Source organism: Calidris pugnax, unplaced genomic scaffold (assembly GCF_001431845.1).
Source record: "Calidris pugnax isolate Ruff unplaced genomic scaffold, ASM143184v1 scaffold98, whole genome shotgun sequence".
Taxonomy (NCBI): Eukaryota; Metazoa; Chordata; class Aves; order Charadriiformes; family Scolopacidae; genus Calidris; species Calidris pugnax.
The window spans coordinates 757,474-785,289 of record NW_015090829.1 but is presented as its reverse complement, the minus strand read 5'-3'; the positions used below and the strand labels follow the sequence as shown (position 1 = coordinate 785,289).

At 48.7% G+C, this 27,816-nt stretch overlaps 1 protein-coding gene across 1 annotated transcript in view; it reads left to right on the top strand.

Moving 5' to 3' along the window:
• Positions 1–374: 374 nt before the first annotated feature.
• RMDN3 (regulator of microtubule dynamics 3) overlaps positions 375–27,816 on the top strand; it is a 31,834-nt gene continuing 4,392 nt past the window's right edge. Inside the window, exons 1-11 of the mRNA XM_014940693.1 lie at positions 375–891; positions 1,506–1,701; positions 2,321–2,467; positions 6,847–7,114; positions 9,380–9,482; positions 9,974–10,034; positions 19,231–19,306; positions 19,680–19,757; positions 21,952–22,050; positions 23,928–23,981; positions 26,295–26,375. Coding sequence (XP_014796179.1) covers positions 1,529–1,701; positions 2,321–2,467; positions 6,847–7,114; positions 9,380–9,482; positions 9,974–10,034; positions 19,231–19,306; positions 19,680–19,757; positions 21,952–22,050; positions 23,928–23,981; positions 26,295–26,375 — 1,140 coding nt within the window. The 5' untranslated portion in view covers positions 375–891; positions 1,506–1,528. The remainder of the gene's footprint in view (positions 892–1,505; positions 1,702–2,320; positions 2,468–6,846; positions 7,115–9,379; positions 9,483–9,973; positions 10,035–19,230; positions 19,307–19,679; positions 19,758–21,951; positions 22,051–23,927; positions 23,982–26,294; positions 26,376–27,816) is intronic.

Sequence of the window (27,816 nt, the reverse complement as noted above, 5' to 3'; positions counted from 1 at the left end):
CCTTCCCCCAGCGGGGACACCCGGGCCGGGGGTTGGAGTGTTGAGCTTTGAAAAGCGCCCGTTGAGAACCCCCATCCGGCCTTTCTTTCCCCAAACCCGGGCAGAGCTGCGGGGACACGAACCGACCCGTCTCCGCCCGTAGCGACGGGCCCGCCCTGCTGGGGAGACGGGCTGGGGAAGGGAGGGCTCCGGGGAGACCTTGGAGCCCCTTCCAGTCCCTCAAGAGGCTCCAGGAAAGCTGGGGAGGGACTCTGGATGAGGGAGGGGAGCCCTAGGAGGAGGGGGAAGGGTTTGACACGGAAAGAGGGGAGATGGAGCTGAGATGTGGGGAAGAACTTGTTTGGTGTGAGGGTGGTGAGAGCTTGGCCCAGGTTGGCCAGAGAAGCTGTGGCTGCCCCATCCCTGGAGGGGTTCAAGGGCAGGTTGGAGGGGGCTTGGAGCAACCTGGTGTGGTGGGAGGTGTCCCTGCCCAGGGCAGGGGGTAAGACTGTGCGGGCTTTAAGGTCCCACCCAACCCAAAATGTTCCTGGTTCTGTGGTTACCCAGGTTTTACAATGAGCCCGGCAGCACAAAGGGCTGAGGAAGGACAAATTCCAGCATTTCCCTTCAGTAACATGCATAGCTCACTGGAGTAGATTTAAAAGTAAAATTATTTTTCTGGAAGAGCTTTCACTCGCCTCTCCCCAGTGGGTGTCTGAAGGTTTGTCTTTGCTGTTGTGTTGGGGGGGAGTAGTTTGTGAACGGTGGTTCAGTCTGTGGTGCAGAACCAGGTCTGAGGTGCTCACACCCCGACCCCTTCCCCCCAACCCCCAGGTGCTGTGTCCCCCACCCCAGGTGCTGTGTCCCACACCGGCGCCGTGACAGCGGAGCAGAAACACCCCCGGGAGCTGGGTAAGTGCCTCTGACGGGCCCGTAGCTCTTCCTGCAACAAGTGTCTGCCCCTGGCTGTGGCTGTGACTGTGTTCTTGGAAGGAGTCGGTTCTACCAGTTTCACAGGACCTTTTTTTTCCCAAAATTGGCTTCCATTGTCCTTGTTGACTGTCTCGTGTATCCTTGTGAGCTGGTTGCTTTCCTGGCCGACACTCTCTGGGACACTCTCTCAGAGTGTAGCCTTTCAGTGTGACATTGATACAGAAGTGCAGGGAATAGGAATGAAATTAATTTGCAGTTAGGACTTTAAAAAAGAACAACCGGGCAGTTTCTTCATCTACAGTAGTCTTCGTCATATTCTGTGTGGATTTTGCTCCTTTAAAAATAAAAACTAGAAGGGTATTTTATAGATGTGTAGTTAAAAGAGCTTTATTTGCCCCTAATTGCCATCGTGGATCTGTGAAGTGTGGCTGGTGTCAGGGAGGGAGCAGTAAGAACCCACAGCCTCAAGCCAGATCCAGGTGGCAGTGCTTCAGACCAAGCCTCGTATCCTCCATCCCTCGTTTGTACTAAAACTTCCCATGTGAAATCCCTCCCCGTTTGCATCTAACGAGCCTTTTCTCACGTTCCCTCAGCGGTGCCCAGAGCACTGGCTCCCATGGAGGCAGGAGATGGGTCTGTGTGTGCGGCTCTGCTGCCGCAGGAGGAGCAGCTGGAGGTGCTGGAGCGCCTGGACTTCGTGCTGAGGAACATCTCGGAGCTGAGGAGGGAGGTGGAGGAGCTGCGAGGCACCCTGCAGCGCTTGGCTGCCGAAATCGTTGGCGAAGTCAGGTACCCACCCTGCCCCTTGCCTTTTCTGCTCTTGCACTTATTTACTCCGTAGTGTGGTAGAACAGCCGGGATTGGGTATGTTACATTTATAACCCAGAAGGGGGAAAAATGTCTCTTTAGTTTCTGCTGGTGTTACGTCTTGACCTCCAGTGAGGTTATCATAGAAAAAATTGTCTTTTTAGCCACTGTTTGGGTTTTTTTTCTTCTGGAATATTAAGTACTGACACTTGCTTCGTGTTCTAGACTGGGAAGGTTATTTGTTGTGTAAATGTTTATCTCTTGCTACCGCTGTTTTCTCTCTGCTGCCAACCGTAGGTAACTTTTGATAGAGAATAAAAGGTCCTGTGTGCTGCAAGGTGTTTGAGGATTCCTTTGTTCTTCCTCATGGAGGAAATCAGAGGAATGTGTGGGATCTGATCACCCCTCTGTGTGTGGGTTGTGTGTATGGATTGTGTATGGACTAAGCCTGTGGGCAGGCTTGCTCTGACTGTGGGATACAGTGTTTGATGCACGGAAGAAAGTGAAATGGAGAGAATCTGCTAGAGAGGAGAAGGGAAGGGAAATAGCAGACATTTCTCTACCAGATGTAATTTCTTTCTCTTTTTCCCTTCCCTCCAAGGTCCCATCTGGAGGAAACCCAGAAAGTCACTCGCCGGCGGCGGTTCCCGTTTGCCAGAGAGAGAAGCGATTCCACGGGCTCCAGCTCCATCTACTTCACAGCCAGCTCAGGGGCCACCAACACGGACGACGGGGAGAGCGAAGGAGGGTGAGCAGGGAAGCAGCTCTTATGGGCTTTGCTCCCCAGTTACTGACCTCGGAGCAGTTTATAACATAAGGGAAGGGATTTTCTTCCCCACTAGGTGTCTGTCATCCTGGTTTTATTTGCTTTTATTACAGTAAGTCTACTGCCAGGGCCAGATGGAGAGAATTGCAACAATTCCCACTTTTAGAGAAGGGGAGAAAGAAAAATACATGTATATAATTTTTGAGGGTTGTTTAACATAGTAATTTGATAAGGGAACCTTGCGGACAGAAGAGAAGTAGAAGTCCAGCCTGGGACTTCAGTGAGAGAGTTTCTAAAGAAAACTTCCATACAATAATATATTTTAGAATGTCTGGAAAACTTGAGAAAGTTAAAAATATACTCCAATTAACTGAAATTAACTAGTCTTTGGCTAGGGTATTTCTTAGGGATTTTTCTCAGTGTCACACGGATCAGTTTTGTTGCTTGAGTTCTTACGGCTTACAAACAGGTGAAAAGTACTGTGTAATTTAAGGACATCAGTAAAACTGACAGTATAGATGCAAGTATTGTCATATTGGGCAGATAACAAGAGCTTTGCTGTGTGTGTGTGGGACTGCCCCCTCGTTGGTGGAATGCTTCCCTTCTGAGCCCTAACCTGAGGACTTCTACAGCTTTTGAGGTGTGGAAGTGTGTTCTAAAATTTGCCAAGCTACCCCCTTTTCCCAATGAAATGAGATGTAGTTTAGGGAGAAGCTGATCCTGGCTCTGAGAGCAGTCGGGCAGGGTTAGGAGGGGACAGGCTGTTTGGTGGCAGCTGGCACAAAGTGGCACTTGGTGGCACGGGTTTGTCATCGGGGGACAAAGCAGCCGTTACTGTCGCAGCCCCCTAGAACAAAGGCCACGGGTCTGAGGAGAGCAGCCATTGTGACTGCTGTAAAACCGAGTCTTTTTAGTATTTTACCTTTAATAGCTGGAATCAGTGAAGCAGGAAGGACTGAGGTGCTCTCGGTCAGGTTATGGAGCTGCTCCCTTCATCTGCAGTGGGTGTTCGCCTGAAAGCAGAGCCAGGGAGTAGTGATTCACAGGGGGGAATGGGTAGCGGGGCTGCATAAAAATGTATTTTAAAGCTATATACTTGGTTCTGAAGACAAGGCCTCGCTGTCTAGATAACAGCAGATGCATTGAGGCATCAGGGTGCTGATGTGTTCCGTAAAGTGGCCTGAAAAGAGTCCTCTTCAGCAGATCCAGCCCTGGGGTCACCTGAGCATTAGAGGGGTTTAAATTGTGATAGAGGCTGACAGCAGTTGTAAGGTTCAGAGAAGGCACCTCCTTGGGGGACCCCGCGTGAGCTGCGGAGCAGGGATGTATTTCACTGCCAAACCTCGTAACTTTATTGGCAGCCTGGAGGTGGCTGGAGGAGTTCTGATGTGCTGTTCAAGATCTGCCATCAGGTGTAATGAGCAGTGTGCAGGATTGTTGGATAAGCAGCTCTCATCTAAAAAGAATAATTTGAACAGTTCATAATTCTCACTCTGGTATTAGTGCTGTACACTGCAAAACCTCATAACTTTATTGGCAGCCTGGAGGTGGCTGGAGGAGTTCTGATGTGCTGTTCAAGATCTGCCATCAGGTGTAATGAGCAGTGTGCAGGATTGTTGGATAAGCGGCTCTCATCTAAAAAGAATAATTTGAACAGTTCATAATTCTCACTTTGGTATTAGTGCTGTACAAATAGGTATAATATTAGCCTGTTCAGGACCAGCTGCCTTTAGTGTGCAATATTGTCTTTTAGAGGTGTAAATGCTAACATTTTCTAGTAGAAAATCAGGTAGGAAATAGATGTTTTGGAAAAGACTGCTTAAGCTTTTTAGAGCCGCTGGGAGGAAGAACGAGCCTGTTCTCAGCAGATGGATTTCAGCTGTGAGTTCGTTTCTGGCAGTGGTGGTCTCTTAATGAAATTCAGAAAGAGCAACTCACATTTCAGCTGTGTTTTGCAAACCACACGGACATGAGCATCTTCTCTGGTTTCACACACAATTCACACAGATCCTTCCGAGCTCGGGGGAGCCTGGGGGTCTCGGGCTGTTCAATTTCTCTCTGTCGTTTGGCACCGCGTTGGTCTTTGGGCTTCTTTGCCTCTTCTTGCCAAGTGCTTTTTCCTTCCAGATAGTATGTTTTTGTTTTCCTTCAGGATGTGTGCTGGCCAGAGGCCTCTGCATGCTAAAGCTTCTAAGAACTTTCCATCATCGTAAACTGGAGAAAACAGGCTGATAACATCTAAATCCCTTAATCTTCCTGAAAGCTCCCAAGTCTCCCAAGTTTATGAAGTTATATATATGGTATTACTTCTCCCTTTAAACTGGCAGCATCTTGTATGGGCTGTCTTGGAGAAAACACAGTTTTGTGATGGAGGGAGAAGGGGTGTGAGGAGCCTTCCATCGCTGGCTGCTTTTTGTGTTCCAGGAGCCACCAAAAGCGTTTTTCAGCTGAAATATGGAGATCTCTGCAGCTGCCAGGGGAATGGTGCAGTGAGACAGTGTCACTGCCCCCAGCTCTGCTGCACTGTAGGGAAATAAGAGAATTGGAGGAGTTGGTGTGTAAGTACCGAAAATGAGGTAGTCTAGGGAATTAATAATATCATTAATCTTAGAGAAAATACCAAGAAATGAAGCTTTTAATCTGAAACTGAGCCGTGCTGGTGTCACCTACCACTGCATGGCTACATTATCCATTAATTTAGTGCTGCCTGTGTAATCTCCAGCGTGTGTTCTTGTAGAACTTGCTGTCCTGCCTCTGCAGCCATAAGGCTGACTTTAACTTTATTTCTTGCCTTAAAATATTTCAGTGACAGAGGCGCGTTGTTAAATTTGTGGCTGCGGGTGGGCAGCTGTGGTGGGTGGCCTCTGTAGAGGGGGAAATGCTGGGGTGGTGTTGATGGGTCCCAGCAAACCGAGTGTTGATAGCCAAACAGCCAAACCTGTCTCCTTATCTCCATGTGGCCACACTCCTGGAGCTGCTTTCTCCAGATACGGACTGGGGTCCCCTATCTTTGTCTCCAGCTTCACCCACAGCAGCAGGCTCTGCCTCGGGGCAGGACAAAAGGGAGCACAGCCATGGTGACCAACTGCCCCTGGGCTGCAATGGCTTTACATTCTAGCAGAACTGGTAAAGTTGGCTTGGGCACAGCTTAATCGGGTGACAATTGCAAACTTCCCCTAGAATTAAGTGTTTATGGGATGTGAAGTTGAAGTGGCTTCTTTCAGGAAGAGAGCTTTCTGCTCAGATAAACCAACAAAACCTGAATATACAAGTGCACATCCTGAAATTGCTGGCTTGTTCTTCAGCAGATTGCTCACAGGTCAATGTGAGGAGGACAAATAGAGAGGCTCCTTTAAAAAGAACTTTGTTCTGAGAGCAGATCCCCCACTGCGATGGGATCAGTCCATATATAACGCTGTTTACAGTTTCCAGCTTAGGTGCCTGCATGTGATTTGGGGGAGCTTAATTTTAGCTGTTTTCATAAACTTCAATCTGAGCTTTCTCCTGGTTCGTTTGACTAATTCAGCAGTGTTTCCAGCTTAGGTGCCTGCATGTGATTTGAGGGAGCTTAGTTTTAGCTGTTTTCATAAACTTCGATCTGAGCTTTCTCCTGGTTTGACTAATTCAGCAGTTAATTGTTGCCTGGGGTTTTGTACGTGTGGTGTCTTTCTGTGGCTCAGCTGCTGGACTTTGTGCCCACATGAGACAGTTCTGATCCCTCTCCTGCTGTTTTGCACCTTTTCACGTGTCAGAGTGAACAAGCTGTTTCACATTCGGCGCTCAGACAAGGGGATGGAGGTACAAGATACTGCCAGAACAGCTATTCTGTCTGAAATTTCCTGGAACAGGCTAAAAACCTCAAGTTGTGTTTTCCACATGGATGAGTGTGTTGGGTTTTTTGTTGAAATTCTTTTGTATAATCCGTACATTGAACTGACTTGTCCTGGCTCTGTTCTTATTTCTCTAATTCCCTTACGCTGAACTTTGCAGGCCTAAGAGAAGCTGTTAGAGTGTGTAGCTGAGAAGTGGATGCTGTGGCTGAGTTCTTACTCATTACTGCTTAATGTTTGGGGGCTCTCCTTCATCAGCTTTTTGAGGTTGAGTGGATGCTGTGGCTGAGTTCTTACTCATTCCTGCTTAATGTTTGGGGGCTCTTCTTCATCAGCTTTTTGAGGTTGTGTGTGTTAGGTGAGAAATAATGACTGGTGTGTTACTTGAGACACTGGGATTGCACGGTGTTCCCTAGGATGAGTTAAGATACTCCTATTCCTCTGTTAGGAAGAGTTGTTTTTTCTGTACCACAGCATCTCCTCAAACTAATTTTGCTTTGTGTTTTTTTGTTGATTTTTTTTCCCTGGAAGGTACACCACAGCCAACGCCGAGTCGGATTACGACCGGGAGTCCGAGAGGGAGAGCGAGGAAGGGGAAGATGAAGTGAGCTGTGAAACAGTGAGGACCGTGCGCCGGGACTCCCTGGACCTGGTCAACGAGGAGGAAGCCCATCTGACCCTGGATCCCTCGCTGGAGGAGGGGCTGGGCCAGCTCCTGCAGCAGGCAGACCGCTTGCACGGCGGGGACCAGCAGGAGAAGAGAGAGGGCTTCCAGCTACTGCTCAATAACAAACTGGCGGTAAAGGTTGCCTTTTCATACTTTCCAGCAGTGATTTGTGGCTTTGGTTAAATAGCTGGGAAAAAGGAGGTTGCATCTCACAGCAGGGCCCAGGTCCTGCACCACGACTAGGTTGGCTTCCAGCAGACCCCTCCTCGGTGAGGATTGCTGGGGCTACAGCAGCCAGTTCCCAGTCACTCTCTGCCTTGGAACTCTGTGTCTCCTCCTGTCAGCACTTTCCCTGTGTGAACACACTGTACGCGTGTGAAATAACAGCTCTGAGTGTGTGCAGTGAGCTCAGCAAGCCTTTTGAGGACGTTTACCTCATTTTGTGTGTGATGGCTCCATCTGTAGTCAGGAAACTTGCTCTTTCTGAGCACTGCCTGGTGCACGTGTGTGGTGGTTCATGAAATAAGTTGCATGTTCAAACAGAAGGGTCTGGCAACACTTCCGTTGCCAGAAGTGTTAGTGAATGAGATTGAAAGCCTGGATGGTGTGGGTGTCCTGCTGTGGCTGTTGTCACCCTGCTGTGGCTGTTGTCACCCTGCTGTGGCTGTTGTCACCCTGCTGTGGCTGTTGTCACCCTGCTGTGGCTGTTGTCACCCTGCTGTGGCTGTTGTCACCCTGCTGTGGCTGTTGTCACCCTGCTGTGGCTGTTGTCACCCTGCTGTGGCTGTTGTCACCCTGCTGTGGCTGTTGTCACCCTGCTGTGGCTGTTGTCACCCTGCTGTGGCTGTTGTCACCCTGCTGTGGCTGTTGTCACCCTGCTGTGGCCGTGCCAGGTCCTGCTGCGGCTGCACTGCCTGCCCCTGACAGGGGCTGCCTGCCTTCTGCAGGGCCAGCTAAGAAAATGTTACCAGCCTTTTAAAAAGCAAAACTTTCTTGGCTCCTGTATTTCCAGGAGGAATAGAAGGAAGGAAATAATGGATAACTTGAAGAGTTCTACTTTCAAGTAGATTGGGATTTTTTACCTTCCCACCAGGACGAAATGAGAGGCCTGTTGGCTTTTGAAATTCTCTTGTGTGCTTCTTCCTGGTGATTCTCCCACTTTCTTTTATTTACAATACTGTCCCAAAAGAAACCAGACTGTTAGGTGGTTGTGCTTAATTTTCTACTTTTTTTTTAAGTAAGTTTGAGTTTGTTAGAACATACCCGGATTGGGATTTTTTACCTTCCCACCAGGACGAAATGAGAGGCCTGTTGGCTTTTGAAATTCTCTTGTGTGCTTCTTCCTGGTGATTCTCCCACTTTCTTTTATTTACAATACTGTCCCAAAAGAAGCCAGACTGTTAGGTGGTTGTGTTTTAATGTTCTACTTTTTTTTTTAAGTAAGTTTGAGTTTGTCAGAACATACACACTTCAGGTTTAGCAGTGCCCCTCCAGCACTGCCCTGGGTTTAAGAAAGCAGCGGGATGTGAAACAGTGTGAATATGTACTGGAGTGTGAAAAAAGTGACATTGAAATTGTGAATTTTAATGAAGTGGTGAGGTTTGGGGGGGGGTTTCCCCAGTGTTTTGAGGTTAGTGGAGACTGAAGAACTGACCCCAGTATGGGTTTGAAATGGAAGGGTTCCTTGTTAGAAAGTGCTGACAATTAGACCTGTACCAGCAGCGTAGTGTTATAAGCTTAATTAAAAATTTGGCCATCCGGTTTGCTCTTTGGTGGTTCTGCTTCAGTTCTTGTAGAGGCTGCGCCTTTTAAGGTTTCAATAAATCTCTGTGTGACTTCTAGTCTGTGCCCCCACTCGATTTCTCTTTCTCATGGAGAATAAGTCTCTGGAGAATAAGTCTTATGAGGAGAGGCTGAGGGAGCTGGGGGTGTTCAGCCTGGAGAAGAGGAGACTGAGGGGAGACCTTATTGCTCTCTCCAACTCCCTGAAAGGAGGGTGTAGAGAGGTGGGGGTCGGTCTCTTTTCTCAAGTCACAGGCGGCAGGACAAGAGGAAATGGCCTCAAGTTGCGCCAGGGGAGGTTCAGGCTGGATATTAGGAAACATTTTTTCACTGAAAGGGTTCTCAGCCATTGGAATGGGCTGCCCAGGGAGGTGGTTGAGGCCCCATCCCTGGAGGTGTTCAAAAGACGGGTTGATGTAGTGCTGGGAGGTCTGGTTTAGTGATGATGCTCCTTGTTTGTTGTGTGGGTGTCTATTTTTGTCAGTCAGGTTGACGGTTGGACAAGATGATCTTTAAGGTCCCTTCCAACCTAGAAGATTCTGTGATTCTGTGATTCATGCTCTTTGCCTGTGGCAGACGGGGTCCCGGGGTGTAACGCGTGTGTTCTCCCTGCAGTACGGGGAGCAGAGGGAGTTCCTGTGGCGCCTGGCGCGGGCACACAGCGACATGAGCGAGATCTCCGAGGACACAGATGAGAAGAGATCCTACGCCTCTGAAGGTGAGGAGCTGGGGGGGGGGAGGCAGGGGAAGTGGGGAGGTCAAGGCTGACATTTCAGAGTTAAAACCCCTCCTTTTCCCCCTTTCTTCAGCTTCTTGAGACTGTGAATTCTCAGAGGAGAGAGGGGGAAGTGGGACAAGCCCTAGATCTGGGGCTGTGGAATTAATCAGAACAAACCATTGAAAGCTCCCATTACCTTCTCTTGGCATGATGGGGAGGATGTTTTCATTATAAAAGGCTGTTCTTCAACATGAGGTGAAACCACGGTGGTACTCGGCTTAAAATGTGTATGGTCTCTGAGTGCTCTTGGATGTTCCATATCGCTGCAAGAGCATGAAATCATTTACGGAATGTTTCCAAGCCAAATGTTTTATAAAACTAACAAATATGCAGCTTTTTGTGCCATTCTGTTATTGCACTCTAACAGCCTTAAAGAAGAAAGTAAAGAGAGAAAGTGGCTGAATTTCTTCTCTCTGCCCACTGATTTGCAGGGAAGGAAGAGATGGAAATGGCCTTACAGAAATGGGACCAAAGCGCCGAGTGCCATCAGTGGTACGTGACCCTTCACTTCCTGCTTCTGAGATGCCCAGGGAGAGGACCTGGAGATTGCTGTGAGCTGAGCTGTGTTTAAAAGCAAAAAAATACCCAAACAAACAAAGTTTATTTGCTCTTACCTGGAGTATACTGCATTGGTGTTATTTCCCATAGGAAGCCATGGCTTGACAGAAGGTAGGTTTGGTTGTGATGACAGTAAGAAACTTTGCTTTGCTGGCCCCAATTTAATGAGTTCCTCTCTGAGACGAGAGGGGATTTCTGTCTGCAACGAGATGGCCAGGAGAGTTCTTGAGCCAAAAAGAATAATAGATTCTAAGAACAGATTGTATCAAGGCTTTTGTGAGCCTGCAGCTAACCAGTCACTGAGCGGTGGTGATGAAGGATGGGCTTGGAGAAGCAAGCGTTGACACCATGAGTTTGGGAGGAGTAAGTGCAACGAGCCCATCTGCAGGCTGCCTTTAGCACAGTGCATGTTCTTTGGGTGCTCACAGCTCAAGTGTGAGTGGTTTGAAGAGGTGGAGTGTGGTTTGTTCAGGAGCTTTCCCGGGAATTGTGCGGTTTCCCGTGCCGAAGGCGGCAGAGGGCAGGGTGCTGAGCAGCTCGGGGCCCCTCTGTGTGCCCGGGTGATGCTCTGCTTGGAAAGGAGCTGAACTCCCTCAGCAGGGCTTTTTTCCTGGGAAAATGCATCTCGGAGAGCCCTGTTCTGTGCTGGCTGTAGACAAGCTGCCAAAGAATATGTTTCAGGCAGATAACTTGGAGAAAGCCAGTTCCTGCGTTTGAGAGCTCAATATGGTGAGACTCTCTCTGTTTTCCTCCCCAAGCGCTCTGTTTCCTTTGGCCCCTTTTCAGCCTGCTGTGGAGGGATGTGTCGTCTTTCAAAGCCAAGTTCAGGGCCATCTGTGGGGGCAGCGTCTTCAGAGTTACTTATTAAATATGAATGAGGCTTTTCCTCTGTGTTCCTCCAACATTCTTGGGTTAATTGTTGGTTTTTACTTGTATTGATGTTTTGGTAACGCTCTGCTGCTTGCTGGATGTCAGGAGGTGATGTATTTGCCTCGACCAGCAAGGCCTGTGAGCGAGGACTTAGTGCTGTGCCAATGTTCTTACATTCCTCTTAATTCTGGAGCAAGGAGAGACATCATTCTTATCAGAGAGCCTTTTCTAGTCTGCTGGAGAGTGTCCTCTGGCCTGGCACCGGCTGCTGCTTGTCACGCTGCAGAAAGCACTTTGGCTCTGACATGAACTGAGACAGCACCATATGGCTCTTCTTTTTTTTACATTTTATATATTTTTTTTTCATGGTAAAGGATGAAATGATCTGCAGTTTAGCCCAGCAGGGTGTTCTGTGTTTGTATAGATGCTGTGGCTGGGCAGGATTTCATAAGGAGGTGGGCGAGAGGGGAGGTACCTTGCTCTCTTCAGCAGCCCCAATGGCCAGGCTGTGGTTGCAGCCCATGTACAGGGTTGGAAGCTTCCCTTTTTCAAAAAATACACCACAAGAGGGTTTGTAGAGTGGTGCAGATACTTGTAAGGGCAAGGGAATATGCTTCTCTGGTATTCTGGTGAATTCCTTGTTTCTCAGCAATCACTGTGAAGGACTGACAACATGTGAAATAGAATAAAAGAGAAATTATTTTTTCAATGGAGATTATTGGGGAAAACAGGATACTGAATGCCTTTACCAAACAAGATCTGTGCTCTGCAGCAATGACAAAATTTATTTGGAGGATCGGTTTGGACTACTGGCATCTAAATAGATGCCTTTATTGTCTTGAAAAGACTGCATCTCAGCTCTTAGGCGTGAATTGTGGTTCTCAGGTAAAGCTTTGCTCTGAAGGAGCAATACTGGGACTCACCACGTGCCCCATCTCTAGCAGATCGTGGTGCTCGGCTCTGTCTCCTGCCTGACCCTCCTGAAGGAGCAGGTTTTGGTTGCCAGGCTGAGTCCTGAGGTCTGTGAACCACTTCCAGACTCGGTGGTTTGGTGTTTCCCAAAGTGTGGTTCTGCCTCGGGGTACAGTGGTGGAAGTTTGTCTCTGGAATTCGGGGTTGGTGGGCACAAGCAATGGCTGCGGGGGGATGTTTAATCCTGTCTTGGTAGAGAATCTCCATCTTTTAAGCAGAGGGAGAAGTTGTTGGTGCCTCTGGTACAGCCCGTGTCCACCCTCCCCGCAGTGGTTTTGGGGGCAGAGGTCCCAATTCTGGTCCTGTTGGACCCACCTCATTTCCTAATGGGGGTGAATCCTCTGAATGTCTACGTCTTGCTTTGGACTGTGGAGAGCAGCTGGGGAGAGGAAAGAGCAGAGCACGGGGGGCACGGGGGTTGTTGGAAATGAGTATGTGACTACCTTTAGCACTTACAGAAATAATTATTTTCTGCCATGAACGGGACAGGAAATTATTCCCTTTCCAGCTCCGCATGGATTATTTAAGATGTGATTGTGCTGGATTTTGGTGCTTGTTTGTTGTTCCCTGTGCTGTGTCACTGCTTCTGCTGCGCAGCTTGTTCCCGGCCGTCGGCTCGGAGGAGCGACGTTTGCCGAGCGAGACAGGAGGTGCTTTGCCTGTGCTCATCCCTGCCAGCAGAGCTTTCCCCCTCTCTCAGTGCCCCAGAGTTATTGCAGTAAGGACTGACATTCTGAAGCAACAAACAAAGGAAATAACTGTGGCTGAGAAGGGATTTCGGAGCGCTGGCGACGGCAGCGCAGAGCGTGAGTGTCGGGATGGTGGGGGCTTTGGCAGCTCCACTCCTGGGGGTTTCTGAGGAAGGACAGAGGAAGCAGCGAGTGTCTGGGACTGTCTGGCCCGGCCTCGGGGTCTGCCCAGATCCGAGGGAGAGCCATTCCATGGATCTCCTGGGTCTTCTTGGCGTTAGGTTTGGTACGAAGCTGTGACTGCAGTGGGCTGCTCCCGAGAGCCGTCTCCGCAGAGCTGGGGGGGCCAGGGCTGCAGCCAAGCCCCCGCTGCTCTGCCTTCCTCCCCCGCACCCCTGGGATACAGAAACAGGCCGTGTTAGTGCCTTTGGAACAGATTTGGGTATTGTAGGCTGATGGATATGATACCGAGTGTCCTTAGTGCCTGTGTACTGCTGTCCTATAATTACTTGGTTCCTAGCTTTGATAGAGACATCAAAGTCATTCTCTGCTTTAATTACAAAAGATCTCTGAACAGATAGGTATTATGTCCAGCTAAATTGGTTTCCCCCTTTGCTGATTTCAGCTCGTGAACAGGGGAGAGAGCAAGTTCCTAAGTCTGTTCTTACTTTTAGGGGTGGGTGGGAGGGACATCGATGGTTGCACAAATGTGTACGTTCTGCTTACAGAGGGATATGTGACATCCTCCCGAACCCAGGGAGAGACACAGCTGTGGCCCTGGTGGAATCTCCTCTCGATCGGTGGGACTGTCTGCAGGAGGTGACAGCAGCTGTAGGGGTGGGGAGTGGATAGAGAGCTGTCTGTGTGCCTCGGCTTCCGCTCCTGCTGTGACAAGGACCATTGGGAGTACAACCAGAGCAGCGCGGGATTGCAGGGTTCCATCTGGGGAACATTTTGCAGGTGCTGTATTAGCAGCTTTTGTTTGAGTTGAAATTTCACGTTGGAAGTTAAATGCTATTTGCTGACTGCTGGAAGCTGTCGTTGCAGAAGAGGTTATAAACTTTGGCCCTCTGAGAGATATATGTGTTCTGCAGAAGCGGGAGGAGGACACGTTCTTGGGTTGGGTGAGCTTCCAGAATGTGCCCTCTCTTCTGAAGAGTCTGTCCCTTTGGTGGAACGTCTCACACACTCGACAGCCCCTGGACTGTCTACCAGCTCTTCTGGAATCTGGTGGGACATCTGGCTCTCCCATGGGAGACAGCATTTTTGTGGGGGGAAAAGCAGCAGCAGCAGCACTCTGGACATGACTTGAAGATAGCTTGAAGATGTCAGGACTTAACTCTTCATGGATGACTGCCTGGATCTGGCCAGTTTGGAGCTGTGTCTGAGTTTAGGAGCTGAGCATTTCCTGCTCCGCGGGTGGGTGAAGCCAGGGAAGTTGCTGACAACATAGATTAGGGGCAGAAGCAAATAGGAATAGGCGTTAGAAGATATTTCAGAAAGTAAAGGAGGAAAAGCAGCAGGCAGCTAGAGCCACCTGATGGCATCCCCCTGCCTCAGGAGGGTCCCTCCCTCCGTCGGGGTGTCGATACCCTGGGACATCTCCATGTCCCGAGGGAGTGGGAGTGTGGGAGAGGAGCCAAGGAAGAGAAAGTACTGAAAAGTATAAACAGGGACAAAAGAAATCTCAGCAGGGATCAATATTCCCCTCCTTCTCCAGGGAATAGTGAGGTAACTTGACATTTGGAGTCTCTGGGTCGCTTTTTACTTGTGGGGCATAAAGAAAGGAGAAGCTCTGAGAACTGAGATCTCAGGAGTGCAAGTACGTGAGTAGAAAGTGTTTGTAGCACAGGTGATAATGCTGCAAGTGTGGAAAACAGCTCCTGCACTACAAAAAGGCTTTCTTTTGCAGCTCTTCTCATCATTGTTGGTGCAGGTGATGCCTTCCTTGGAGCACTAGTACTTCCTGCAGCCTTTTTTTTAAATAAGTTGAGCATCTTTCCCAGGTGTGTCCAGGCTCTTTGCTGGTGGCTCTTGCAGGACAGCTGAAACTGCACGTCTCCTGGGGAAAAACACAAGTTTAGATAAACATGAGGTCACTCCATAAAAACTGTATCTTCTAAACAGTAAATACTGTCTGTATCTTCAGCCTTCACTGGGAATGGACACCTTTTGTTCTGCAAAGAGAAGGCACATGCTCCTTTCCTACCCCCTCCCCAGGCGGACAAGATCTTCAGCAGATAAAACCAGTACAGGCATTGAACAAAACTGAAGACACATTCTGTGCCCCAGCTGGGGTAGCTAGTGAAGGTTTTAACTTCTTTAGGATCAAAGAAAAGCAGATTTCAGTGCAGGTAGAGAAGGGGGTATTTCAGCCTTTCTTTTCTGTGGCAGTCACTTGAATTTTGACTTAAATCATGAAATTTAACTGATCCAGAAAAGTGTTTGGTTTCTAGTGCAAATGAGACCAAGAACAGAGTGTTGGGTGGGACCTCTATAAAGTTGTCCCACTCGTCTTGCAGTGGCACACGGTGGGTACTGAAACTGTCCCCTGTCCCTGGCAGCTCCTCGTGAGGGCCTTGTGCTGGTCTCTTCTCCCCTGGCTCCTGTTTTAGCAAATACTGGATTTAATTATATGGATATAATATGTATATTTTATCTATAACTATGTGGATTTTTCCTGATGTCAACCTTTGTTTTTACTTCTGTCCTGTCTAAACATGAGAAAAAAAGTTTAAGGTGACGAGCTATTTGTAAGAGAATAGGATAGTCCTTGTGTTCATCCCAGGTTTTGAAAGAAAGCAGCCCCACTCGTCACAGCCTTCTCGTGTCTTTTAGTGTTCTGCAAACTCATATTCTTCTTGTCATATGGACTCTGTCCAGCTTGTCCTTTTTCTTTTTTTTTCTTTTTAATTTATTACTCAAAAATTGTATATAGTACTTAGCTGAGGCTTTGCTTGTACAGCATCATGTTATTGCCTTGGGCTGCTTATGATCTACTGTAACCTTTAAATTTGATTCTCTGCAGCCAACCCCCCACTAATCGGTGAATTTTCTAGCATATGCTAGTCTGCAGCCTACTTAAATTTAATCTCTAGTATATTACCCGACCTAATAGAGTTATTTAATAGCATCACTGCTGTCAGGGGATTTTTTTGCCATTCCATGTCCATTCGTTTACCGTGATTTTCAAAGAAGAGTTAATTGTGGAAAAACTCAGATAAAGGGGACTGGGGTCATTTACTGACTCCAAAATAAAGTCACGTTCTTCCTGATGGGTGCTTTTTGGAACAGATTAGACAGACCTTGGCCTGGGAGCCTCCCACCTTTGCCCTGCCATGAGCTGTGGATCAGCTTTATACCCGTTACAGGGCAATGTTTGCTTACGGGAACGTCACAAAAAGAATGGTAGTGATCCTGAAACTCTGTATACACCAGTCTGGTTTTTGTTGGTCCTCGTTCCGTTTCTCTAAAAGCAGGAGATAATTTTGGTGTTTTGCCCTTGCCTCTCTCATTGGCAATCCTGGGAATTCAAGTTGCTGGAAACTCCTGCCTCCCGTCTGTCGCTGAGCCGTGGCGACGGCGTTAACCACGAGCGCTTCATTGGTGGTGGCTGGTTAAAGACAGCCCCAAGAGTCCGAGCAGGTTTCCCCTCTGTCCCTGGAAGTGGATTTGAGTGATTGAATTCACCCTGAGATTCCCAGGGCTGCACTTTTCTGCCTTCCCAGTCAAGATAGTATTTTAAGAGGCATCCTGCCTCAAGCCCGTAAAGAAAACGTCTAGATTCTTTATCAGGATGTATATTTTGGAGCTCTGTTTCTCCCAATTACTTACGTGATTAGAAAGGGGCCTATTCTTCTAGCTTTTTTTCTGGCTCTGGTAACTGAAAGTTGAGCTCCAGCAAGGATTTTATCTCCTTGTCTGTGTGTGATAAAATCTCTCTTGATTTCCTGGCAACGAGCAGTTCCTCCAGGCTGGCTTTGCTGTGTTCAGCTCACAGCTGATGCTGATTGAGTAGGAATACATGCTAGTCATTAATTGGTTGTGTGTTGCGATGAAAAATTAGTTAAATGCGTATGAAGTGAGTTTTGATGTCAATAGAAGGGAAGGACTTCATTACTCCGTGCTGTTGTGGTCAGACTTTGCTGTTTGACTCATTTTGACAATATTCTCTCCTCTGGTAGTGTCTCCTTCCACAGAGTTCCTTTTCTAATAAACGGGGAAATCCGTACCGTGCTGAGATTCCTCTGGGAACGTGTGGTTTGGGCGGTGTGGGCAGCTCAGGGAGTGGTTCTGGTTAATAATTAGCTGAGTGGTGTCATTATGTAAGGATTTGGTAACTGCTGAGACCTGGATCCGAGCGGTGCTCTGGAGGTGTCATTCTCTTTGCAGAAGATGAAAATCCCCTTCCCCGACTCGTCATTTCTAACCTCTGCTGTTCCCGCTGCCAGTGGTGCCTCTCCTCACCCGTCCCACACATCTCACACGACAAATGGCTCCTGCAGGCCCAGCTAAACAAGCAGGAGAGATAAAAGAGAGAAACCACATCAGCCCTGCTGGGAGAGGGAGGCAAGTTGGGATGTGGAGATCTCTGCAGCCTAGAGATCCCAGAACTGCAGAGTCTTGCGTGGGAAGGTCACCAAGGGGATGGTGGCCCTGGGCTTCTGGGCACAAGATGGAAAGGGAGGTCCATGGACAGGGCTGGGACCAGCAAAGCTGGACCAGATAAAGTCGTCTGTTCTTGGGACTGCAGTGAAACCCCCCTTTTTTTTTCTTAATTTTTTTTTCCCTGTTTGTTTCTTGACACAAAGATAGGGCTAGTATTTACGGCTTGTTTTACGTAACATTTCACCAGGCCATTAAAAACTAACTTTTATTTATATTTCCGGACAGCTGCGTGTCACACCACTTGACATTTATATGGCTGCGGGAGGGGAGACGGGGCTCGGCTGGCTCCGTGTCCCCACGGATTTATTGCTGCTCTGGAGATGGGGCTGCTTGGGCTTCCCCTGGGACCCACGGGGTGCTGTAAAGGGGGTTCTGGGGGTTTTTTTCTCCCCTGTTAAAAAGTCACAGTGTTTCCCCGGTTTGTGGCAGAACCTTCAACCAGACCCCACTGTGTGTCACGTCTGTCCGTGTGTCGGGAGCCCAAGCAGTGTGGCTACAGGAGCCAGTGGCCACAAGTCCCTGCGCGTTAGACAGGGCTGCAGACTACCTGATTTATTGTCCAGGAATGTTTTATCTTGTGATCTTAGAAAATAAACCTTTTATTGGCTTGTATTTCTTAACCCTGGTCGTGTTGTAGTTAGGGATACTTAGTACGTGCTGACGTTTGTTGGGAAACAAACTGGGGAAGATCATAAAAGCACTTCATTTCACTGCCTGCGAGGGAGGGGTTGTGGCACTGCAGCTGGGGGAAGAGGGGTTTATGCTGTGGGATTGATCTGGGGATCCGTTATCGTGGAAAATAAGAATTTTAGAACTGAACCAGAGTTCTTCCCCAAGAAAATTCACGTTCGAGGAATGAGATTTAAGTTATGCTGTGGGATTGATCTGGGGATCCGTTCCGTTGTCGTGGAAAATAAGAATTTTAGAACTGAACCAGAATTCTTCCCCAAGAAAATTCGTGTTCAAGGAATGAGATTTAACGACAAAATTGTAACTGTTCAGGAAAGGCAATGTGTTTTGTGACTTGCACGTGGAGAACTTGGCTCAGGCGAGAGCAATGAGGTGCGAAATGTTTTGTGGGTTTTTGGCGACGCTGAAGAGCATGTGCTTGGAGATGGGGAAGGTTCCTGAGGAATTCCCACAGGCACATCTCCGTGGTGGTTCCCTGTCCCCAGGGACGGGGGGTGGTGGGGTGAGACGTGGCATCCCGCAGCGCTGGGACAGGGGTGCAGGGAAGGGAAGGAACCTCTGGGGAAGCCATGCAGGGAGGGGGCACTTCCAGGGGTCCTTACCCTTCCGAAACTCTCACAGCTCAGGAAATGACTGATTTCTGTGGGTACTATGCTTCTCGGGGGCAAAAATTGCCCTCTTACTAGAGAAAACTGAACAGCTTTGAACTTGCATCACTGAAAACATGTTCTTTTATTTCCCCACGGGGTGGCTGTCGGCTGCAGGATGTAGGTAGGTTCTCATGGTGCTTTTCCTCCAAGAAGCCAGCTGGGCTGTAGGCTGGGGGGCTGTATGGAAGGTCGCTGCACCCATTAGTTAATTAGAGCTTTCTGTAGTTCTGGCACTCGCCGCGGTAGCGTTTGCTCCTCATTGTGCTGGGGTTTGACACAGTTCTGTTGCTGAGGGAGGGACTGTAGAGCGTGGAGGTGTTTGTGCAGAAGGAGGGCTTTCCAGCTACTGGTGCCACGAGGTTCTGTGTCACACCAAGCCACTCCTTGACTTGCCACCATCCCACAAGACCTTCTTCTGCACAGAATCTACTGCATGTGTCCCTTCCCTGTAGGAGCTGTACAGCATGCCTGTTTTCCCCAGCAAATTGGGAAGCTTTAACGCGCTTCTGTATCCTCCTCCTGAAGCTGTGAGCAGGGTGTACATGGGTGTTGAGACTGGTTTGGTTTCTCACAGCCATCTCCTCCCCGCAGGTACGCTGTGCTCTGCGGGCAGCTGGCCGAACACGAGAGCATTCAGAAGCGCATCCAGACTGGGTATGTTTTTAAGGTGAGTAGAAAGGAAAATTGGCTCCAGCTCTTGCTGGGGAAGCGACAGGTCCCAGAGAGATGCTTTGAGTGGGAGGTTTGGGCTGAGGAAGGTGATTCCAGCCATGTGTGATGAAGGTGACTGGTCTGGCTCTGCACTTTTTGCACGCTGTAATATCAGAAAAAAAGAAGAAGAAAAGTCTTTCAAATAAAATATATGTATATGGTGAGGCTGAGAACTTGAAACATGGAATTACCATGTGGTAATGAGCAGCAGCACCAGCTCTTCAGCAGCTGCCTGTGAGCAGGCTCCCCACGTTTGTTCGTCTGCTCTTGTGGATGTTGTAGTTGCTGATAATGACAATGTAATGAGTGTTGGTGATGGCTTTCCCCAGGAACACATCGATAAAGCGATTGAACTGAAACCGGAGGATCCAAAGGCTTACTATCTTCTGGGCAGGTGGTGTTACCAGGTAAGATAGTTTCTTCCTCCTTAGTGCTGGTTTCTTCCTCCTTGGAATTATTTCCCTGTTCAAGTGAAAGATGGGTGGGTTCAAACCGCAGGCCATAAGGATGAGGACACACTTTAGCAGCTGAACTCAGACACTGTGTCAGGAAGTGCAGGTGTGGGAACGGCCTGGTTGCCTGGAGCGGTTTAAAAGTTGTGCTGGGAGGGGGTCTAGAAACTCTTCATTTCAGTGCTGAGAAAAGCACTTGGCTGAGGAATGCCATAAATGCATCGCATTCACAAACCTCTTGTGGTGTAAAGGCTCATGTTCTTTTACGTGTAGCTCCTTGATGCTTTTATAAAAGCCCTGGTGAAACTATTGTCTGCAGGACACAGTGTCGCATTCAGAGTCTCAGCTTTCCTCCCGAGCTGCTTTCTTCACTGTAAGGAAGAGGTCTGGGCAGTCCATCTCCCTCGCCTGCCTCATGATAACCTCAGATGGATAGCTTTGTGCCAGATTTGAAACGGTACAGGTTTTTAATCAGAGTTTGTGTCAGCTCAAAGTGAGAGAGGGGCAGTGGGAGCGCTGAGCTGCTGGTCAGGCCCGACGCTGGCTGGGCCGTTCCCAGCGCTGTGCTCTGCCCACCATCAAGGGCAGGGAAAGGCCAGGAGTGTCCAGACACACTCAGGGTTTTAAAGGCATGAGGAGTGCTGTTCTGTGTGGGCAATGCCATTTGCTCTTGCTATTATAATGCTTTTCTCCCCAGTCAATAAAGTGCTTCAGGAGAACTTGGTGTTCTCTGTGCAATGGAGTAAAAGCTGCTGGGTTCTGCTCTTTCCTTTAGTTATTGCCACTCTTCTGCTCTTCATCTTCCCCGTTTTTTGTCTCTTACCCAGAGGGGAGCTCTTTACTAAAAGTCTTATTTCTGAAGTGCTCTGAATTGGAGCTCTGGAGGATTCAGGGCTCTGGGCTCAGTTTTTCAGTCTCTGCAGGTGGCACGGGAGGTGAAACGGCAGAGGATGGATCAGGGAAGGCACGAGCTGCAGACCAGCTCGCTGTTCCCCCTGCTTTCCTCAGGGAAAACAGACCACCTCCAATCCTTGAAGCACATATGGATGTGATCAGGGACATTTTGGGGCTGGCAGGGGCTTCTGCAGACAGTCTATCTGTATAATCCTTTGCATGTGTTTCCTCTGCCGCCGCTGCACGAGGCGCTGAAGGCATCAGGAGGAGCGTGTGCCGGCTGCTCCCCCTTCCTCGACAGGGAAAAGCTTGGAGTCAAAGGCCATAAATCAGATTTAGTGCCTATAAAAAGAAATAAGAGTTTGCAGTAACTCTCTACTTCTCAGTTTATTCCATTTGAAAGCACTTTGCTGCTGTCAGAAGTGAAGTCACACATTGCTGTAGCAATGTAGCTGAGATAATTGCCACCGGTAATTAGGGAGGAGCAGGAAGCTGATCCAGTGGCAGCTCCCACCTCTTTATTCTGTTGGGGACTTTCTGCTCAGCTTTACTGCTTGTCGAGCTGCTGACGCTGTGAAACAAACCCAGCTGAATGCAGAAACATGTTAGTGCTGCTGCTATTCAGCATTATAGGAATTATACCGTGTTAAAGAAGATATTAGCAGAAGATCCAGCCCGATGCACCCCGTCCCCCACTGCAATGTCGGGCTGGCTCTTACTAGAGAGGGAGGAGCTGGGAGCAGGAGAAGAAATGAAATAATTCCAATAGCTACCAATTTCTCCAAATGTGACTGTCTGTTGGTGGGAAGGCTTTAGCCAAAGATCCAGGGATTTGTGTGTGGGGAGAACAGGTTCTGGTACAGGATTTCAGCTGGAGAGGGGGCTCCACGTGGGCGTTTGCTGGGACACGGAGGTGGGAGCTGCCAGGAGCTGTGGGGCGGTGGGGATTTGGGACCACCCAGCCGTGCTGTTTGTGCCTGGAATATGGAGCTGCAGAGACAGGTCTGGCTGTGAGCATGTGGCAGCTGAGGGGCGGAACTGCACAAGCTGATCGGGGAGGAGGAAAAGCAAATGAGGTTTAACTCTGCCACCAGACTTGGATGCTTGTCCAGAATCTGCCGACACTCCCGAGATCTCTGGCTTTCTCCCAAGCACACGAGCCAGCTCCAAGGATCCCAATAACTCCTTGTCTGTGTACTTCTGCCTGTGCTGTGTCTCTGGGGGGTCTGACCCTTCCATCTCCCTCTCCCTGCAGGTTTCCCACCTGGGATGGCTCGAGAAGAAGACAGCTTCTGCCTTGTTTGAAGCCCCTCCTACAGCCACGGTCCAGGACGCGCTGCAGAACTTCCTCCGGGTAATGAAATCTGGTGGATAATAACCTGACACATGCAGTCCCGGGTGGAACTGGGGCTCTTGTCTTCTGCTTAAACTGGTCGCTCCCCGGGGGCTCCACGACACGTCTCCACTGGCGAGAACCTGTGGAAGAAAAGCTGGTGAAGGCAAAAAATTTTGGAGCCTCTGTTATAGAACAGCCAGATGGGAGAACGTGATTTTTCAAGACCTCAGAACTAGACCCAAAGCAATCAGAACTGGTTTTAAGGGTGTTGGGTTTTCTTTTAAAAGCTGCGTAGTGGAGAGATGTATTTCTGGATGCATGTGGTCTGTAAGACCCGAGTGAGCTCCCCCCTGGGATCACTCTCACACAGATGCCCACAACATTCTGTCCCTCTGATTTCTCTTGGAATATTGTATTAAAAAGCTCTCTGATTAGGTCAAACTTCTCCAATTCAAACTTTAGAAGGCAACTACTTCAGGGTTTGAGGGGCACATTGCTTATGTAGTTCTCTAAAGAAGAGGACTTCCTACAGTTTAAGAGCACTACCCTTTGAAAGGCTTATTTTTTGTCCCCCTGTCGATGGAAAAGAATTTCAGAGATGGCATTTTTGAGCATCTTACTCTTGTTGCGAATGAGTTAAAGAGAGTGGCTTTGGCTGTGCCTGTGAGAACCACTCTTAAGCACCTCTGATGAAGTGTTAGAGAAACCAATCGCCCTCCTGATGCTGGGCCAGCAGCTCTGCAAAGTGTCAGGGAAGAGCATGCTGACTTCAATTTCTTAGAATTTTGCCAAAATGTAGTTGTTTGAGGGGGAATTTGCGATGGGTATCTGCTCTAGGCAATATACTTGTCACCGAAGTGGTTAAATCATTTCGGAGATAAGTTTGAGGGGAAGCGTTTTGTTTCTTTTCATTAGAGAGAAGAACAGCCTCTCGGTTTTAGAGCAGAGCTGGGGTTTGAAACGGGAACTTGCATTTTCCTGAGGTTTAACTTTGGTCGGATACAGAGGGAGCTTGAAAAGCACAATGAAGCATCTCCCTAGGAGCTAATTATCCCCTAGCACTTGTGCTTCCTGTTCAGGGAATGGAGATCTTGGCAAAGGGCAGCTCTGGGTTTGTCACACACGGAACCAGGTCTAAGATAGTGGAATGAAGAGGTTGAACTTGTCTGCTTGTGGCAGACTTGGTAGAGTCTGGGCTTGGGCATCTTGGTAAAGCACGTTGGGGACCTTGAGCGCAGATGGGACACAGGTCATGGCAGGGGTTTGTTACAGGAGCCCAATAGAACAAAGCTGTGTGGAGAGTGGTGACTCTCACAGGGATGAATGGAAGGAGACAGAGGGACCTGGGAAACCGGGAATTAGTTGCCGAGAAGGAGGAGATAGGAATCTTCCCCCAGGTTTTTGAGGTTTGGCGCAGTCGGGAGAAGCCCAAGTGGATGAGACTGGATGGTTGAGGGAGGTAAAACAGTGCACGTGTGTGTGCAGGAGGGGTCCTGGAGCTGGTCCTGAGTGTCCCCTTGCTGCCGAGTGCTTGCCCTCACCACTCACCATCCTTCTGTGGCACTATAGCAGGAGGGAGTGTGGATGGAGTTCAGTGAGTCATGGCACTTGGTGACAATCTCAGGAGTTCACTATCCCAGCCGGGTGAGCCCGTGGAACACTCTTACACTGCTCTGTCTATTTAAACTTGGTGACAATCTCAGGAGTTCACTATCCCAGCCGGGTGAGCCCGTGGAACACTCTTACACTGCTCTATTTACAAAAGTAGGCTTTCGTCATCTGTTTTCTTCTTTTCTTTTTTAAGAGGTGCAGTAAGCCTGATGGAAGCATTAACTGGTCCTTTGTGTACCCTAATGTCAGCCTTTGCTTGTCGCACCCTCCCCTCTTCTGTGCAGGTCGAGGAACTGAGCCCAGGGTTTTCCAAAGCAGGAAGAGTCTACATTGCCAAGGTAACCAGTGCTCACTGCTTTCTTTACTGCAGCCATATGCTTCAGGATAAGAAATATTTATATTTTAAAAAATTATCTTTGCCTGTGAAGTGCTAGGTACTGGCAAATTACTCCATCCAGAAGCAAGATTTTATAAAATGACAATATTTTTTAAAAGGCCAAATCACCTTGTGCAGAGGTTAAAATTCAGGGAGGATTTTGCCTTTGAGCCATCCAGTGGAGCATCCTCCTTGGTTTTTAACGGATCAAACTCTATATAAAGCTGCACTGGTAGCTTGTGAGCCACAGGCTGGAGGTTTAACCCCAGCACCATGGATTTCTGTGGTGTGCGCAGAGAGAGAATCCTGGGGAAAAGGGAAGGGTAAAATATGTCTCTGCTTTACCAATACAGATGGGAGTCCTGAGCAACAATTAAATAAAAAATACACCAGAAATCCCTGGAGCTCCGGAGATCTTTTTGTTTGCATTGAAGGAATAATTGGCTTTGAGCTCTTAAATGTTAAAATAGCTGCTTAATTCCTCCAATCTTCAGTTGGAGTCTAGAAATGCTTAAAGCCCAAACAGCTTCAGAAATACTAGCCAGAGTGGGTGTAGCAAAGAGTAGCTGTAGCCGTTCTCTGTGAAATTCCTGAATTCCCAGTGTCCCAAAGAACATGAATTTTATCAGGGTAGCGTGCAAGGCGCGGGATCTGCTGGGTCTGGAGTGCATTATCCCAGGAACCTGGGTGCAGGATTTATTTCACAACAGGCGCCTCGTTAAGGAAAAGGAAGGTGACAGCAGGGGAGGAAAACCCCGGGAAGAGGGGCAGGAGCCTTCCCCCAGCCGGGCTCTGTCTGTGATATATCGCAGCAAAATCAGCTACATATTTGTAAATCAGCTGCCTTTTGTTTCTGGCTGCTGGTGTGCTGTGATGAATGTGCCCTTAATTGCTTCTTTCTCTGCTTGTAAACACAGCCAGCATTCCTGGAAATTCAAAATCACCCCTAAATGCCTTGTAGGGAGTAAAGAATGGGAGACTTGGGACTTACTCCCAGTGAGGTTGCAGCAGCAAATCCTCGCAAGTCTCTGCCTAAATAGATTTTTCAGACTTGATGTAAAAATTGGGGTTTCTTTGTGTGTAATCTACGCATTTTTATTGGGCTAAGAGTTCCCCACGTCTGTGGTGGATGTGACCGAGCTTCAGAAACACTCTGCAGACACAGGTTTGCCCAGAGGTTAATGGGACCCTTGTACCTGTTTGGGTTTGGTTTGGGGTTTTTTCCCCTAATCCCAGGCTCTGTCACTTTGGGTCACATCCTTAATGACAAAATTTAAAAAGTGCAGTTGGTATCTAATTATTTTGAAGGAGATAGTGCTCTGATGGGTCAGACGCAAAGAAAAAAACAGAATTGTGTTTTAGTCACTTTCTGACATTTTTGCCTGGTGTGCAGGGACACGGAGTGTTTCAGGGCTCCAAGGGTGTCCGTGACTCCATCTATTTTGAGTTGCCCAGCTGCAGATTTGACAGCACTCGAGCAGAACAGAGAGTTCTCTCCCAGATCTATCCCACGCCGCAGGAAAAGCACCAGAACGCAGACGTGCACGTACCAAGCAGTGACATTTCAGAGCCCTGCAGGAGTTTAACTGTTGTCCTCATCCTAACTGAATGTTGGCTCTTGATGGGGATTACAACAATGCTGGATTTTTTATTTATTTTTTAAGCAACCGCTTCCTTTTCCCCTACTTATTTCATAGCCCCCCAAATGCCCCCATGGCCCTCTGGGCACCAAAACCCTTCCTGTTACTCAGAGGGACGACTCTTTCTCTGCTGTAGGAGGGCAGTTCACGATGAAAAGTATTTCACAGCTATTGTGAGACCCGAGAGACCTGTAAATGTTAGGAGTTACAGTGCTTGTGGCTGAACCCCAGCTTTAACAGCCTGGGGAATGTCAGCTTCCCCATGATGTGCTCTCAGAACAGCAGTTTTACAATGAAAGTGGTGTGAGGAGTAGTGGCTGAATGGAAGTCAGAATAGAGCTTCGAAAATGGTGGCAGTCTCAGGGATACCTTAAAATCTCCAACCAACAAACCAATCTCCTTGCCCAAAACAAAACAAAAATCAGAAATCTAGTAATCTCTACTGTGGTGGTGATTTAATGCTGTGTGAGTGAAGGGAACTGCAGGAAATGTGAGAAGCCTGAAACAGTGCAAATGGTTGAGAGGTAGAAATAGCTCTTTTTATCAGTTCCCAGGGTCCATAATCACTCAGTTCCATTTGCTGCCCACTTTTTTCCCCATTTAACTCTTCTCACGTTGTCATTTTTCCTCCTCAGTGTTACCAGGACCTGGGGAACCACTCTGCGGCCGCTCTCTGGATGAACCTTGCTGCGGAGCTGCCCGTTAACACAAAAGAGGTAGCGGTCTCTGTGAGCAGGGGTTGAGGATGAGCAAAGATAAAATTGATTTCTGAGAGATGTTCCAGCTTGTACACCTGGGTTTTAGAGTGTTTCGTTCCTTAGTGTGGACTCTTCTTCTCTTGGGGCCTGTTGTCAGAATGCCTAAAGCAATTCAGGAATATAATGACAGATAGTAAGGAGCTGAAAGTGAGCTTTAGAAGCCCAGCAGAGCAGTGTGAGTGGTGCTGCTGCAGCCCATCAGTGGGAGTATCTGCAAAGCTGCTTCCCATGCCCCTTTTTTGGGGCAGCTTATTCCTTTGGGCTCTGTTGTGCCTGGCCAGCTCAGGTGGGACAGCTTCAGCTGGGTGGCTGTCCTGGGGCTGGGGCACTCTCCATGGCCCCGCTGAGATTGAGCTTTTCTGGTACAAACGTGGCTTCCCAACCCCCCCAGGCAGGAACCAGCTGTGCTGAGCCACTCAGAAGCTCAGCTCTGCTGCCCAGTGTTTTTATTCTCGTTTATTTTTTAATATCTAGGGTATTTTGGCTCTTCTGTTCCTCTTGCAGGGCTGTGGAGAGCAGGCTGCAGCACATGGCAGCGCTCCCCAGCTGGGAGCTCTTCTGCACTTTGCCTCTTAAGCAGCAACTGTGTAGAAGGTGCCCTCAAACTGCTGCCAGTTGGAAACTGAAACCACATCAGCTTTTAATATTACTCTGATGTTATTTGCATCGTCGTGAAAAATGCAGGGGAAGTAACGTGAGCAGGGTGCTGCAGCCCTTGCTGTTCAGCCTGGGGCTGAGGGAGCAGACAGGCAGGGCTCTAGAAACACACAGTGCTTTCACACCGCTGCTTTTAAGGCCACCATTAGTTTTTAGGTCTCTGTGGCAAAAGTCTTGTGCTGAGATTCAAACCACAGGCATGTGAGAGATCCTGGCAAACCAACTGGCCAGGAGCTGGCTCCCCTGGGCTACTGCCTGCAGGGCAGGGCCAGGATCACATCAACCACTTGGCCACCGGCTGCTGCCCAAAATGGGGAAACCAGGGATGGAGCAGAACTTGTTCCCTTCTTATAGAAGGAAATATCCTGGTTCTGCTTCCTCGCCGTAGGCTGGTTGGAAATCTCTCTAGGCAGAGTGGGAACGGCACGGCTGACACACAGGAAGAGGATTTTTTCCAAAAGAACAAGAGATTCTTGTGTTGGAGGCATAGGAGTTTCATCAGAAAAGCACTGAGATTTTCAGCAGAGACCAGGCAGGAAAGTCATGAGAGGTTAATTCTCTCTCCTGCTCTGAAATGACAAGTGGGAGTCGAGCAAGGGAGAGCGAGGAAGCCAATGCTTAAGTGGCTTTGGTTAAGTCTTTGCAAATGTGAGGTCTCTCATCAATCAAATAACTTCCATCAGGCTGAGAAGGGAAAACAGAGGCATTTATCCAGAGTCGGAGGGGGGGGGGGGGGGGGGGC